The sequence below is a fragment of the Strongylocentrotus purpuratus genome, unplaced genomic scaffold, assembly GCF_000002235.5.
Source record: "Strongylocentrotus purpuratus isolate Spur 01 unplaced genomic scaffold, Spur_5.0 spur5_scaffold_5, whole genome shotgun sequence".
Taxonomy (NCBI): domain Eukaryota; kingdom Metazoa; phylum Echinodermata; class Echinoidea; order Camarodonta; family Strongylocentrotidae; genus Strongylocentrotus; species Strongylocentrotus purpuratus.
In genome coordinates, this window is record NW_022145611.1 from 32775537 (window position 1) to 32791657 (window position 16121).

The 16121-nt window shown below is 38.5% G+C and overlaps 1 protein-coding gene across 1 annotated transcript; it reads left to right on the forward strand.

Moving 5' to 3' along the window:
* The first annotated feature begins 651 nt into the window (after positions 1-651).
* On the forward strand, positions 652-12985 carry LOC100891157. Its single transcript, XM_003725245.3, has 6 exons — positions 652-813; positions 8162-8230; positions 10025-10211; positions 10929-11093; positions 11589-11800; positions 12184-12985. The coding sequence occupies exons 2-6, from the start codon at positions 8168-8170 to the stop codon at positions 12409-12411; spliced, it is 855 nt and encodes a 284-aa protein (XP_003725293.2). The 5' UTR covers positions 652-813; positions 8162-8167; the 3' UTR covers positions 12412-12985.
* Positions 12986-16121: the final 3136 nt, after the last annotated feature.

Here is a 16121-nt window from a genome sequence, read left to right on the forward strand (position 1 = left end):
GTATCATTTTCGTGTGGTATGTGTTCACGCTTGGATGAACAGGAGACATCGTTTTCGAGAGTGCAAAAATCGACTTGCGCCAAAGTGATGCCTATATTACAGTGAGAGAATGAATTTATTGAATGTACATCAAATGAGATACATTGCATTATGTTTTTTTGCATCAGCAAAGTCTCACACACGACACGCGCACAAAATTCTTTGATATTTGATATAATTATGTGACATGATTAATGTTGTTTGTTAGGGATGTTATTTGGATCTGCAAAGACCGAATTAATACCCAAATCCCAATTGTTTTATTCAAAGATCACAATCCGTTTGGCGCAAGTCGAATTTAGCACTCTCCTAAACGATGTCTCCTGTTCATCCAAGCGTGAACACATACCACACGAAAATGATACCAAATGATTCGGGATAAAACAGCCTTTCATTAGATGTATGATCATAATTCACAATTTTCTAGGTGTAACCTTTCTTCGACTCACACTTTATAGTGGCAATGATCGTTACAAACAAAATGTCTGGATCTTATGATTTTGTGTTTATTCATGTTCGGCTATAGCTAGGGCTTAACGCTTGTGCATGATAAGTTGACCTGCGAACTTGGTATTTACCATTCTGTGGTTTTCCCAACTGGGATTCCCCGCTACAATGGCGGACATATTGTGTGAAGTTACAAAAATGATACCAAAAGAGAGAGAGAGAGAGAGAGAGAGAGCACTTGCACATTCATTCGCTCACAGAGAAGCAGCATTACCAGAAAGCTGTAGCTGTCATTGATCACTTCACATTGTGCTTCATAACAGTTATGTGAGTATACTAATAAGGTATTTGTATATAATATACTGATTTTGATCTATGATAATAGTTCCATATCCATATCGCAAGATTCATGCAGGTGGTATTACTATAAGAGAGATTTCAACATGAAATCGATTGATCATGACAAGCTCTGCACATAACTACAAGATCAAGATTTACGATCTACGTGTGTAATTCTTGAGATAATTATGTAACGTAGAGCTAGAGGTTTGTATAGAAACAAAATTCGTATGGCGGATGGAGTTCTGCCTCCTTGGCAATTAAGGTCGTGTTTTAATGTGATCATAACTAGAAATGCATCACCAGACAGTCAACGCCATTACCAATGCCGATCATTCTAGTTTTGCGTGCCGTGTTACGGGCGTGTTACACGATCGACTCCGACTGCATCGTGTATTGTGTGAAAATAGAAATTAAAAAAAAGGATAACATATATATAAAGAGACGTAGAATTCCAACAGTGTTTTTTTTTCTTTATTGAGGTTCTGAATTGCAGAGATTAGGAATTTGTACTTGTCGTTGATGATTACGTCAAGAAAATAGAAAAAATAGAAGAAAATTATAATTTATGAATTATATGAGATGAGCTTTTAATTCGTTATAGTAAACCATGCAGCCAAGCATAAACAAAAGGCCATAGAAACAGATTCCATGACATTTTTTTAATAGGGATACGCGCATATTTTTCTAAAAATGTCAAAATCCAGATAATGAAGTGAAATTTGAAGAAAAAAATGTTCCCAACTTGTTCCCGATTAACCATTTTAATGCTCTTTCCTGGCAATCAATAAATATTTCATACTTTCTTTTAATCGATTTCATCCCGACACTAATCTTGCACACCTCAGTCATGGACAATTTCGTCCAATTAATGTCATCATGTCGCATCCAATTTCATCAAAGTCAAATCAAGTTCGTCATCGAGTTCGTCATCGTCGGCTGCAATGATCACATCTATGTCTTATTCATTCTATTTCCAATGTTAAATGCTTTCAAGACAATATCATTTGTCAATCACAGTTTTATCTATATAGCTTTGTGTCCCAAAAGCAATCTTAGCAATGATTGTTGCTGAATGTTAGGCACAATTATTATTTTCCTTTGCTGCTCTTTATACAACCACGGGGTAGAAATTTACTGTTTTGCGAATCATTCCGATTCGTTTTACAGTTGATTCCACTCGGCTGATCCCACTGTTCACAAGGATTAGCAGAGAAAGCTATAGAAGTGAACATTCTCACGGTTAACGACGATGTATTATTATTCTTATTTGTTCATTGCCTCTACAATGCTATTTGCATGAACACAAACGCAAATAATTATGTTAGGCTTCCTGCATGGGAAACGTTTCATTTTCTGTTCATACAATAATTTCTGGCTTGCACCCAGTTTATCCCCGCTTGTTCCAAGTTTTTTTATCTGAAGATCGAGCACGCGATGGGTGCAGGCCAATACGATAAACAACATAGTGGAACTGCTATTTTATGTAGCGTCATAATTATTATGCTCTCTCTCTCCCTCTCTCTCTCTCCCTCTCGCAATACGATAAGGCCAAAACAAAAATCGTTAGGTTGCCCTCGATCACCCGCTCGTCACTTTCGGGCTTCTCATATTTAAAAAAAAAAAAAACATTTGAGCAATTTTAAAGGCCAAACTTACCATTTAAAACACGTTTCAAGGATCAAAATGTGTCCCGTCGCCAATCATGGTCTTTTCAACACCATCCCCCATGTACGCATTGCACCCGATGAGACTATTAAAAGGACTGAATATAAAAATGTATACCGCACACGCAATGAATGTCATATTATTATAAAGTAGCGTGAGAAAATATTAAAAAACCATTTATGTTAGATACATTCCGAAATTACGTGCATCACAGACTGAAATAAACATCAGTATCTTGGCACTTTTTATTCTTTCTATGCCAAAATCCCGTTCATTCAAATCAGGTTCTGAACATTTTTAAACTCTTACACCCCCCCCCCCCCTTTTTTTCCCCGGAGCTACGTCATTGACTAAGAACGTTATCTATGACAAGACAGCATAGAAAAGAAACTGGAAACAAGGATGATGAAGTAAAATTCAATAGTGTATTGCTGTAAAAGCCATACTATTTTTCAGGTTTGCAACGAGATGACTTCCTGAAGTTCATTATTTACCATATTGATGGTGGAAATCATGAGAATGAATATTTGTATCATTCATGTACATAATTACTAATGAGGATGGAATAATGTTTTGTTTAAACACGGTAGCCTCAACAGTGCTAATACTATTATACCTTTATGGAGTGTCGCGCTTGACTGGAGATGCGAAGGTCGAGGGTTCGAATCCCGACACAGCACTAATATCGTTTGGCAAGATATTTACTCGCACTTGCTACTCTCCACCCAGGTGTAAACTGGGTACCCGGTAGGATGCGAAAGTTCATGTGGTTGGACCACTGATCTCTACGGAAAAATCAGTGGGTTGGACGAGCAAGGGTTAGTGTGCGCTTTTAAAATGGCGACTGGCTGGAATGCTCCATGCCCAGGGATTGAAAAATATGCATAATAATCATGTGCGGGTAAGCCTCAATCGGATGACCTTGACCTACCTTGACCTAAGCCTTCCGCACCATCTGGGAGATGTGTGATGGCTTCTGCTTCATGACGTCAAGCCAGATCTTCCTGTCTTGTGATGTTCTGGTTGCTTCTGTGAGGGATCCCAGACATCTAGTAGCACAATCGGCCTTTACACAATCTATCCATTTCTTGGCTGGTCTGCCCCGGGGTCTATCACCATGGATATCAGAAGTTAGGAGTATCTTTGGGTATCGTGATGGTCTCATCCTGTTAACGTGGCCAAAGAATCGTAGCCGTTTTTTGGCTATTTTGTCCAGAATGGTTTCATCCAGTCCTAGAGTCTTCCGAATTGTTGTATTCCTTATTCTGTCTAGTCTGGTTACCCCCAAGATTTTTCGGAGGCAGATCATTTCGAAGGTAAGGAGCCTGTTCTCGTCTTCTTTTTTCAGTGTCCATGTTTCTGATCCATACATAAGGATGGATAGGATGAGTACCTTATATAGTTGAAGTTTTGTAACATCTCTAATGTCTTTGGCTGTCAATATGCTGTGAAGACTTTGAACAGCACCCAGGGCTTTTCCAATTCTGTTCTTTATGTCCTCTGTGCATTTTCCTGATTGAGTGATGGTACCTCCCAGGTAAACAAACTTTTCCACCTGTAGTAGTTTGGTTCCACCTATGCTGATGTTAATGTCTTGCTGCTGTTTACTGATGACCTGGACCTCTGTCTTGGCAATATTGATTTTGAGGCCAAAGTTTGAGCTCCACTGTTGTACACAATCTACAATGGACTGGAGATCTATTTCGTTGCATGCAAGAAGAACTATGTCGTCTGCGAAGCGGAGGTTGTTGATCAGATGGCCTTGGATGTTTATTCCAATAGGGGTGTCATAGGTGGCATGTAACATAACCATTTCTAGGATGATGTTGAATAGCTGTGGTGATAATACACAGCCCTGGCGTACACCCACAGTTGTTGGGAACCAGTCTGTAAGTTCGCCATTTACCCTGACTGCACTAGCTGAGATTTTGTATAGTGCTTTTAGGAGACAGATTGTCTTATTGGAGTAGCCAAAGAATCTCATAGCTTTCCAAAGTCCTTCCTGCCATATTGAATCGAATGCCTTCTCAAAGTCTATATAACAGCAAAACAGACTTCTGTTCTTTTCAAGGTGCTTTTCTGCAATTTGTCTTAGAGTAAACAGTTGGTCTATGGTTGATCTCCCTGGTCTGAAACCTGCCTGGGACTCTGATAAAATTTCCTCTGTCTTCTTCAGGATTCTTCTTTGAAGGATTGATGCAAATATCTTTCCTGCATGGCTAAGTAAGCTGATTCCCCGGTAGTTTCCGCAATCTAGCTTATCCTTCTTCTTGAATATAGGTGTTATAATGGCTCTGCCCCAGTCAGTTGGGAAAGATTCTTTTCTCCAGATTATGTTGCAGAGTTTGTGAAGGATGTCAGTGCCACTCTCTCCGGATGCTTTTAACTCCTCTGCTGTTATACTATCATAGCCTGGGGCCTTTCCATCTGACATCCTTTTGATAGCACTAATGACCTCTTCTTTAAGTATTTCAGGCTCTTCCTCCATACTAGTCATCTGTGCAATTCCCTCAGTTGCATCCTTGTTGATGGGATTCTGGTTGTTATAAAGTTCTTCATAACTTTCTTTCCATCTCCTTTTTACATCCTCTATCTCTGTCAGTACTTGTCCATCTTTGCTCTTTACTGTTTGCATCTTGATATTTGGTTTCCTAGTGAGTGTCTTGATTGTTGAGTAGACTTCTTTGGACTTAGCTGCTTGGTGTGCCTTATCAACCTTTTTACATAGATCTTGAATCCATCTGTCCTTACATCCTTTTGTCTTTCTCTTTATTTCCCTGTTTAGGAAATTATAGTGGGCTCTCTTTGTAGGATCACTTAACTTCTCCTGCTTAACCCTTTTCCTTTGGTCACTTAGTTGGAGCACCTCCTCGCTTATCCAAGGGTCCTGAAGTTGACTCTTTCTGTTTCCGAGAAGTTTGGTCGATGTCTCGTTGTATGCTGACTTGATGCCTTCCCATAGATTTTCCACATCTGTGTTTTCATCATCTAGAAGTGGGCCAAACCTTCCTCCAATTTCTATTTCATAATTTGAGCGGACGTCTGCTTCTTTGAGTTTGAAGACATCATATCGCTTTAGAAACTTGGGTTTTCCTCTAACTTTAAATCTCAGTCTTAAGTTTGCAATGACTAACTGGTGATCTGAGCCTATGTCAGCACTGGGGAAACTCCTGGAGTTGTTGATTGAGCTTTTCCATTTGCTGTTAATCATTATGAAGTCTATCTTGTTGTGAGTCTTTTGATCAGGTGATTCCCATGTCCATTTTCTACTTGTTTTGGCTTGTTTAAACATGGTATTGGTGATAACAAGATCATTCGCTGCACAAAAATTGAGTAGTTTCTCTCCTCTGGCATTTGCCTTTCCAAATCCATGTTGGCCTAGAACTTGTTTCCATTGTGAGTAACTGTCTCCCACTTTTGCATTTAGATCCCCCATCACTATCAGAATGTCTTTCTTTGGTGTAGAATTGATTGCTTCTTGAAGTTGGTCATATAATTCGTCTACTAGTTCTTCATTATCAGCTGTATTTGGGGCATAAACTTGGATCACTGTGATGGCACCTGCTTGAGTCTGGAATCTGGCAGTGATCAATCTGGATGAAATAGGATGATATCCTAGGAGTGAGTTCTGGGCTGTTTTGTTCAGAATCAGTGCTACACCCCCTCTGTGTAGAGTTTCATTTCCTGAGCATAGTGTTTTGTACCCTTCAGAGGTAAACTCTCCCTTGTCAGTCCAATGTGTTTCTGATACACCTACTATCTCCCATTTAAAGTTGTTTAGTTGGTGAAGTAGGATTTCGAGGTTCCCTGGTTGATGTAGCGTTCTCACATTCCAGGTTCCTATTCCAATTGTCTTTTTTGTTGTTAGTAAAGCATCTCTTTTCCGTGGTTTATCAACACCATCTCTTCCAATTGGCTTTGGAGTTGGCACGTCATGTTGCACTACTCTCTGTAGGCCCCCGGAAAGAAGTGGCAAATTAGTAGAGGCAGGGGCTTTAACCCTGGTGCTTTTATGGCTTTTCATCATGAAGTAGTTTCGCTCAAACTAGCTAGGCGGGTGAGTCGGTCCTCTCCTAGCCACCCTGGTTCGTTCGTAGCTGACAAATTTGGTTGTCAGCTAGTCACCCCCACCGGCGAAAAGGTGAAACCAGGACGTTTACCTGTATCCACACAAGTCGGTCGTCCCCTCACACTGAGTGCTACCAGGGACGGTCTCCTCCTTGAGGTCTATCACAAGTGATAAGAGGATACTGGTTTTTTTCTTCCTCTCACTAGAAGTGTGAGTGAAGACGGGGGAAGACGGGGGAGGTGCAATCGGATGACCGGGGTAATAATAATTATATCTGTTGGGTCGATGTATTGAGCGCTATATAAAAACGGAATATTATTATTATTACACCAGGATTTTGCTTACTTCGAATCATTGGGTCATCGCGTCGCGTTATCTGCCCTTTTGTTAAAACATGTTAATTTTTTCACGAACTGACGGGGTAATGTTTGTGAAATAAACCCCCATTTACACATGGTCTGGTCCAATTAACACGACGCTTTGTGAAAACCCTAGTGCAAATCTACGTAAGATCGCATCTTTACATGATCTGCTGATTTATTTTACGAAAGGTCGTGTAACTCGAGGATTATTCCGGGGGATTATCATTGAAACATTGTTGTTTAAATGATCACATAATACTTTATTCATTCTATTTCTAATGTTCTCGTAATGTGTTCAATTAGACGCTAGCATTTTTGTCGGTCTAACTTTATGTCTCATTGTAATGTAAGGGGAATTAGCAAGCAACGATTTAATTGTTGCTGAATTTTAGTAACAATCGTTCACCATTGCTGCTCTCCGACACTCTTTCAGGAATCATAATAATTCGTTTTACAATTTCTTTTTTTGTGGGATGTGTTTTTGCAAAAATGCCTATATAGCATAACAAGTAGGGGACCGAGGATAATCATAATGAGTCGGCAATCTTGGGAATGCAGTGACTATAAAACAATACCATATTCAGGCTATTAATCATAAAGGTCACCCAGAATCAGGTCTGATAGGCATGGTTTTTGACACAATGTTGGCTTTGTGCTTATACGGGCCTACTTTCAAAAGTTGGGAACGAATACCCAATGTGGTAAGCATTTAGATAATTTATGCCCAATTTTCATTTACCAGTGCTTGTTATAAAATCATTATTAATATGTGGGCATGCCTTACGTTTTGTTATGTTACCCATAGTTGTAGGTAAAAATATGCCCAATTTGTTTTTACTCGTTGGTGTTTAGTGTTTACCCAGTATATAGGCATTATGTTTTGTTTTCATGATGAGTAAATGCATATAATTAGTTTGGGAAGTTTTACACAGTATAGGTTTATGCCCAATTTGTGTTTTCCCAGTGCTGATTGCCCAGTATAGGCATTTCTCTTTTGCCTATGTAGGGTAAATGCGTGTAGTAAAAAGGCTGGGAAAGATTTATCCAACCTTTGCCCAATTTCCATTTACCCAGTGGAGTGTACTCAATATTGTTAAGAGTGTAGGGAATGACATGTCAATATGCCAGCGAATTTATATCCCTATGCTCACAATCTATGAACCTATCGTTGATTTTAGTGCTACTACAGAAAAAGCTGATATCATATTCATGTTTCCTTCGTGTTTTGTTATAACAGGAATAGATGAATACATCACCTTCAACCAGTGAAATCTTACTTCTCCAGAACCTGACCGGCGGTACAATGGTAGGCCTGTAATCTTCAGTAATTGTCATTTTTGGGAGAGAATAATGTCTCGTAGTAAAGCCATTTATTTGAGGGCGGATAATGTTGTAAAATAAAAAGGTATATTATATAAAAATGTATTTTGTGAACGTTGAAATGGATATTATTCCAGGGAATATTTCTTAGCAGCATCATGAAGAGCGGGAGGTCTATAGTTTCCCACTGAAAAAAAGTAAGTACAGTCTCATAACGTCATTGGTAAGTCCAGATAACATTAAAAATACCTCGAACATCGAACTTTATACCGTGTGAGTCAAAAAAAAGTTTACACCTAGAAAGTTGCTCATTATTTTTAAACGCATCTATGAACAGTAAATTATTATATATCTTATGAAAGAGTGTTTTATCCCACATCATTTGATACCACTTTTGTGTGGTATGTGTTCACGCTTGGATGAACAGGTGGCATTGTTTGCGAGAGTGCAAAAATCGACTTGCGCCAAAGTGATGCCTTCAGTATGTATTATGTTGGGATTAGCGGAGTGAGAGAATGGATTGAATGTATCAAATGAAATGCATTGCATATGTTTTTGGCAAAGGGCAAAGTCACACACACCCAAACACGCGCGCACAAATTTTCGTTTATATTTGATATTCGATATTTGATATGTGTGGCATGATTAATTTTGTTAGGGGTGTTATATGGATCTGCAAAGACCGAATTAATACCCAAATCCCAATTGTTTTATTAACATCACATAGGCAACTTTGGCGCAATTCGATTTTTGCACTCTCGCAAACAATGTCTCCTGTTCTTCCAAGCGTGAACACATACCACACAAAAATGGTACCAAATGATTTGGGATAAAACACTTTTTCATAAAACATATAACAGTTTAATGTTCATCGATGATTTTTTAAATAATTAACAATTTTCTAGGTGTAAACTTTTTTTTGACTCACACTGTATAATATAAAGCACGGTCGAACAGCCACGTGTGTTTGAAACGGGATCATGCATGAAATGCGGGGTAAAAGAATTTTAATGGGTGATTACCATGGTGTAACATGCTGGATATTTTGTCTATTTTTATTTTTTACCCAATCGAATGACTCTTGGTATATTTGAGGAATAGATTTTTATTTGTTTTTCATTTAAAAATGGTACATTGAGTATATGGAGTAATATTATTGTCCTCTAGTTTCTTTAACTTTGTACAAATCACATATCTTTTGCTTTCATTTTCGTTTCATTTAAAAGATGTTATTATCTGTACCAGGCGCGTACGCAGGATTTTTTCAAGGGGGGGGGGGGGGGGTTTAACATTTTCAAATCGGGCCGATAATTTCGCACTCGACTCGGCCATTAAAAAAAAAAAAAAAAAACCCAAAGGGGGGGGGGGGGTTTAGGGGGGGGGGGGTTTATAAACATAAAAATACCAAAGGGGGGGGGGTTTAACCCCCCCAAACACCCCCCCCCCCCCCCTGCGTACGCGCCTGATCTGTAACATGTATTTTTACAAAATCAGATTAAACAAAAATGTAATGTTGCATACTTGTGTGAAGCAGGACTTCTGTGACACTGAATTCAACAACCCTAAAGTTTGAAAAAACCTAATAAATAAATCAATCAAGAAATGTTTATCTGATGCATTTTAGTGATTCATTGTAAACTATCTCGATATCTATTTTTGTATGTTCATCACTGTCATGTGTATTAAAAATAGGGGGAAAATGCGCATTACATTTCGTTAAAAATATTTTGATTTTGAATTTGAATTTACGAACCCTTAATCTACCCGCCCTCCCCCACAGACTACTCCGACCCCGTATGCCTTTGATCCTGCGTCCCAGCAGGTGATAAGCTCCCTACCTGCGAAACACTTGAGTCATCGTCAAGCCTCAGAAGCTATCACAGAGTCAGCAGCAAGGATTGCATCTTCTGCAGAACATGGTCGTACAGTCATGAGAAATGGACTCACTTATGATCAGTTTCTTGCTGGTACGTGATCGAGAGCATGCACGTTTCTCTGATTTTCACTGTCTTTCACTTACTATATTCTCGAATTACTGAAAAAAAGATTCAGATAATGTGATGTATAAAATGATTTAACAAATACTGCCGAGAATATCACCAAATCACAAGTATATTGATGAGATTTTATCGTGCATCCGTGCGCTTCCCCCCGAATATTTTCATATTATTTATATTACGATAAAACTTTTGTTACGAATCAAAATCGATGTGACAAGAAAGTCACTGAATTAATGAACCAGGTTTACAAATCCAATCACCCAAATTTTAACAGCTTACAGTTAGTGAGAGATGTATTTTATAGCTTAATTTCTATACCAACATTGAAATTTAGTATTAGTAACGCTTTCATCCGCTTCTTTGGAAATTCTCAAGCCAATGAGTTTTCTGTATATAATATGATAATAATTTTGACACATGGGCAAAAATGCGACAATTTTTTTAAGAATACAGTCAAAATGTTGTGACCCACTCCAATTTTATTATCCTTGGACCTGTCTGAATAATTATGAGTTATATTAATGAAAAAATTCAGATTCAGGTTTGATACACAAAATTGTAGGTCATTATTATTTTGATGATGGTGAAGGGGATACCAAAACAAGATACCGGAACACTAATCAATTTCACAAACTCAATGAGAACTTCAGTGTAATCAAGTTATCATTGTTTTCATCTCATCAGGTCTTTTGTACAGCGAAGAAATAATGCTAGTGAGTCAGTTCATGTACTTTGACTTCGTGATGTTCAATCCTGAGCTTAATTCACCTCCTCGTGCTAACATGACATCGGGTCGAGCTTTCCTTACCAATCATCGCCTTCTTCTCCTCTCAGCCGAAGTTTATCAAGGTTCGATTGAATTCTATATGTTTTTACTATTTATTACACCTTTACCAAGCTAGATGAGTATTGTGTTGACGGTAGCCTAGCGTGCATGGATCCATGCAGCTTTGAGGGTAAACTAATTTATTCACAGGGGGTGGGAGGGGGAGAGACCGGTTGAATGCGAGAGAACAAGGCTAATGAGGGGCAGTATTTTGTGAGGGGTAATCGTATATTAACTTATTTTCTCGTTGCCTCGCGGTGCCTCCCTTCTTTCCTTCGCGTTTTTCTATATTGCCACCCCTCCTGCTTTCTTCATCATTCAGGTTAGGAACCATCTGTCCCTATTTAGGAGTCGGTGTTTATTAAGAATGAATGAAAGAAGATGAGAGCTGTATAAAAACTAGGAGGTAATTATTTTGTATTGCAGGTTGCAAATTCACACTATTTAAGTTTAGATTTCAAACCACAGAAACAAAGAAGGGAGAAAAAAAATTCTTAATCATTTTTGTTTCCATTCAGGTCTGAGCCTGAGTACTCTTTCTTATGGAACGGACAAAAAACCGACAGGCTACGCCATCACAGGAAAGGCTTCAGACATCCTTCACTATCAGAGTATCCCTTTGCCCAATGTCCACAGCGTGGAGTTGAATGCTTCCGTTGGTGTCCAGTCCGTCGAGACTGTCATGGGGTTGCGACCAGACTGTTGCCTGGCTTTGTTCAGCTGTGCAGGGGTAAATTATTGTTCGTTTGCCTAATACTAACCTTTCTAGACTCTAAACGATGCTTATCCTTTAGATGGTCATTAGCACCATTGGTTCTAATGATAGCATCAATTATTATTGTTATTTCCGAGATATGCGCCGCTATTGAAAGGCTAATTACTTCAAGTACCTGATCTTATAAACGTATTCAGAACCTTGAAACTAATCCTAACCTTAAGATAAACTTAAACCCCAAAACTAATCCTAACCCTTACCCTTACCATAACCCTTAAGGACCGGTCAGGGCAGGACCAAAGGGGTGTCATATATTTTCACGAATTATACTAGAGTCTTCTGATACAATTTCATTGTTGTGGTAGGGCCAATTGACAATTTCCTTGTTACCTTTTCAGATGGATTGTTGCCTCAAGAAGTGGTCATCGATTGGCCAGGCTCCAGCACAGACTACTAACGAGCGAATCCTAACACTTGGAGTGACCATGCCCCCATGGAATAATCGTTACATGGTCAAACTTCATCTCAATGGAGGGGTTCCCATGGCTCTTGTCAAGGAGTACATCGTGGCATTCACTCGTTTTGCTCCCAATGTGGCTACCAAGGCACAGGCTGCTGCTTTCTAAGTCATGCTAGTCAGTCACAGGGGCGTCGCTAGAAGGGGAGGGGGGGGGGGGTATTCAAAATTGTTGTAGGAACTTGTGAGTTTTTATATTCTATATTTATTTTTTATTTCTTTGAAAACCTTTGTCGACAAAATTGGAAAAATGTGAGGACTTTTATTGCTTGCTCAACTAGGAGTTTTTTCCGGCTTGTTGGCAAAGTTGGTCAGATATCCCCATTTATTTTATAGCGACGCCCCGGTTTCATGGGCTCGTATTTCACCCACAAACAACTGGAATAATTTTTTGTTACCGAGTCATGGATAATCAAGGGACTTGTTAACATTGTTCAGATGAGAGTAAATGACTTCCATGCTAGATGTATACAATTAAAGATAATTTGAAAGTTTGAATGAAAACAGATCATTATTTATGATGAAAATTCGGAAAAAATGATTTGATCGATTCCTTAATTCTCCCAACTATATTGTTATAATCTAAATATAGTTTAGGTAAATGTAAATAGTTGCAAAGCAATGAATTGGCTCTTTAGTGTTGCAAGATTTTTAAAAGCCTGTTTTATGTGTTATTTTCATGGAAAAACATTTTGGGAAAATTCACTGTTAGAGGGTGTTGCACAGTGACGCCTTCAGAGAAAACTATAAATATCTTTGTGGTTTGATAATTGTTTTCAGAATTTTTTACATGTTAGAGGGTTAGTACAGTAGAACATAGAGTAGAAGGAATATAATTAGTAACATACAAAAAAATACGCAGTTTTTCCATCAAGCTTCAACAATATTACAGTGGTTCACTTTAAATTAGAAAATTTCAGCTATTTTGTTTTAAATATCATGATTATTTTGTATGTATTTATTTAAAAAAAAACAGTAATCACCTTTATCCTTGATATTATATCTTTTTGAGCTTCCAATAAAATAATTTGCGATGTTTCCTCAAATTTTAACGACATTTTAAGTCGTATCTGTTTTTATGTCAGCCAAAGTGTATAGTATTCTTAGCCAAAAAATATTGCCCTCAACTGTCTTCCGATTTTTTTTTTTTTTTAAACAACCAAAGGAACGTAATTAACTTTTGTATTATTCGTCAAGAAATTGTAACGCTCTTCCGACAATTCTCGGAGAGGTCCACACAAGGTAATTGTTGTTGGTCATTTACACATTAGACGTAAAATTCACCTGTATTTATAACGTTTATACTTTCCCGGTATTCAGCCATTTTGAATTGTTTTCACTCACTGTTATATCACGCTATCAAATATAGATTAAAACAATTTTTAACCAACATGTATAATCAGTAGTGTTCAGCCTTGTAAGGGATGATAATGAACGTTGTCAACTTGTTTAATAACAGTACTAATTGTACATTTCGGTTAAAAAAAAGTTAATTTATTTTATAGCCAGACATGCTTAATATAACGCTATATACCTTTAAATGTATTCATCCATCTATAATTTGAATTATGAATTTCTTTTTTGTATTATGTAGGTCATACCCTAAAAACAGAAATTCATATCTATGAACAATTTAGTAAAATAATGTTATTGTTCAGTAACCAAAAGAGGCTGAATTTTGTCACCTTTAATTTGACTTTCTGCATCACTTCATCAGCAAATGAAATATAACAATTACTTAATTGGGTTTTCCCTTTAGAGTGTCACTGTGTATTTCTATTACTTTGATTTCTGTTATTTTGCTGCTCTATACAATTTGGTTTATATCCGCTAACACGCTGTTTCTTGATATCGATTGCCTGCCTTTATTTGTCATAGACATTGGAAAGAAAACGCTATGAATAGACAACAGTCTTGTTTTACGATACCATAATTTTACCGTGCAAAAAGTACAAGAATGTGATAGATTTGTGTGTGTTGCTCAAGTGTTTGCAAATTGTAAATATAAAGAACTTGAACAAAGCATTTTTGTTTGCTCGATATAAAATAATCTGAATTAACTTCCGTTTGTAAATATGAATACAAGAAGAAGTTGAAGAAGAAGAAGGAGAAGAAGAAGAAGATGCTGAATAAAAAGAATAGAGGGATTAGTGCGGGGTTTAGTGTTGTTAGTTTACCGCATACATTTTCAATCAACTATATGATTCTGCTATAATTATAGTATTGTATTGAGTCCTTTAAAATCCCTCCAAATAAACAAACGATTGGAGTGATTGTTCAATACAGTACTGCGTGTATTTTTAACCAACAGACGTACTAGACTTTTTTTAATTTGAGATTGCTTTTGGAGTTCTTTGAACGTCATTAAAATTTGAATGTATTCAAAGAGTAATTTTATTGCGTTTCCTGTAAATAATTATTTATTTAGTTTTGAAACCAACTGATGTTTAATACAGTAACATTATTTGAATACATGAATAGATCATCGATGTTTCTACCAGGTTGGTTTCTACATAGTAAGTAGCTGAGCCGATTAAAAAAAAAATCATCCGAGACACTTTCAATTTTGAGGAATCAACTTATTTGTACAAAGAGTTGTAGTTGAGCATGTCTGCATCATCAATGTAATAATAAGTATGTAACTGTGTTTTCTTTTCTTTAACAAAAAATATCTTGAAGATATTTTTATAAAGAAAACAAATTTTTGTAAGTTGACGTATCCCAGGTCTAGATATTATAAGCTCACTATAGTCTGACTTCAGGTGGTCAGATAGGCGTAATGCCCCTTCCCCTCTTAGGTTAGAAAAAGAAAATGATTCCCTCACACTAAATACGGCGCCTATGACGGCGTGGGGGTATACTGGAGCCCCTGAGTTTTCAGCGTTTTAAAGACCCGAAACCGCCTCTCTTCGCATTAGTTTTCTTCCACTTTTCAGACAAGTTATGCCTCAAAATAAGAATCGAGCGTAATCAACAGTACTGCCTGGACTGATTACGACCGTGCATGTCGCGTGCCCAATCAGCTGAGAAAATAACACCCTCAACCACCTGCATCGCTAAAACGGAAACGATCCTTGCCTTTCATTCTTGCAGCCAGGGGCGGCGTCCCGGGGTACAGGGGGGGGGGGGGGGACACACATCCCCCCTCAAATTTAGGGGGTCGTCCCCCGGAAAATTCGAAAAAGTGCACACAAAAAGTATATAGCAAATAATGACTAAAGACTGCAACACACTTTTAGGCTCTGGAGGGCTCAAGACGACAGCGCTTTAGGGACGGATCCAGGGGGGGGGGGGCACAGGGGGTACGTGCCCCCCCCCTGACCAAAAAAAATCAGCCCCGAATTCGCCAAAAATGTACTGACAAACAGGGACGTGCCCCCCCCCCCCCGCCAAAAAAAAAAATAGTGTACACTAACCCCCCCCCCCCCCCCCCCCCCCCCCCACTGAGCGAATTTACGGCCGGCGCGATTTTCAAATATTCGGGACCAAAAAAAAATGTGCTTTTACACCCCCCCCCCCCCACCCTCCGTTTATTCAGCGGCTGACTGAGTAGTTGCGATTTTTTTTTTTTTGGTCCTCGAAACCCCGGCCCCCCCCCCCACTCAGTGTTATTTAGGGTACGCATATGCTCGTACCCTTTTTTTGAAAGCACCCCCTATCTGAGGACTGCCAACATTTCCGAACCCGGATCTCCCCACCTCACTCCCACTCCGGGGTCGGAGGGACCGATTTTGTGTTCCCAAAATTTCCGATAAAGGGTTACTTTTCACGCAACAAAGTCCGGCCCGTAATACACACAAATCCGGCCCGCACTGACTC

What these genes read in the sequence shown, in the direction of transcription:
- LOC100891157 (XM_003725245.3), top strand. Translation starts at nt 8,168, where the DNA reads ATGAATACATCACCTTCAACCAGTGAAATCTTACTTCTCCAGAACCTG. An exon ending in ACCTGACCGGCGGTACAATG is followed by an intron (nt 8,231 to 10,024) that starts GTAGGCCTGTAA and finishes CCTCCCCCACAG; the next exon opens with ACTACTCCGACCCCGTATGC. An exon ending in CTCAGCCGAAGTTTATCAAG is followed by an intron (nt 11,094 to 11,588) that starts GTTCGATTGAAT and finishes GTTTCCATTCAG; the next exon opens with GTCTGAGCCTGAGTACTCTT.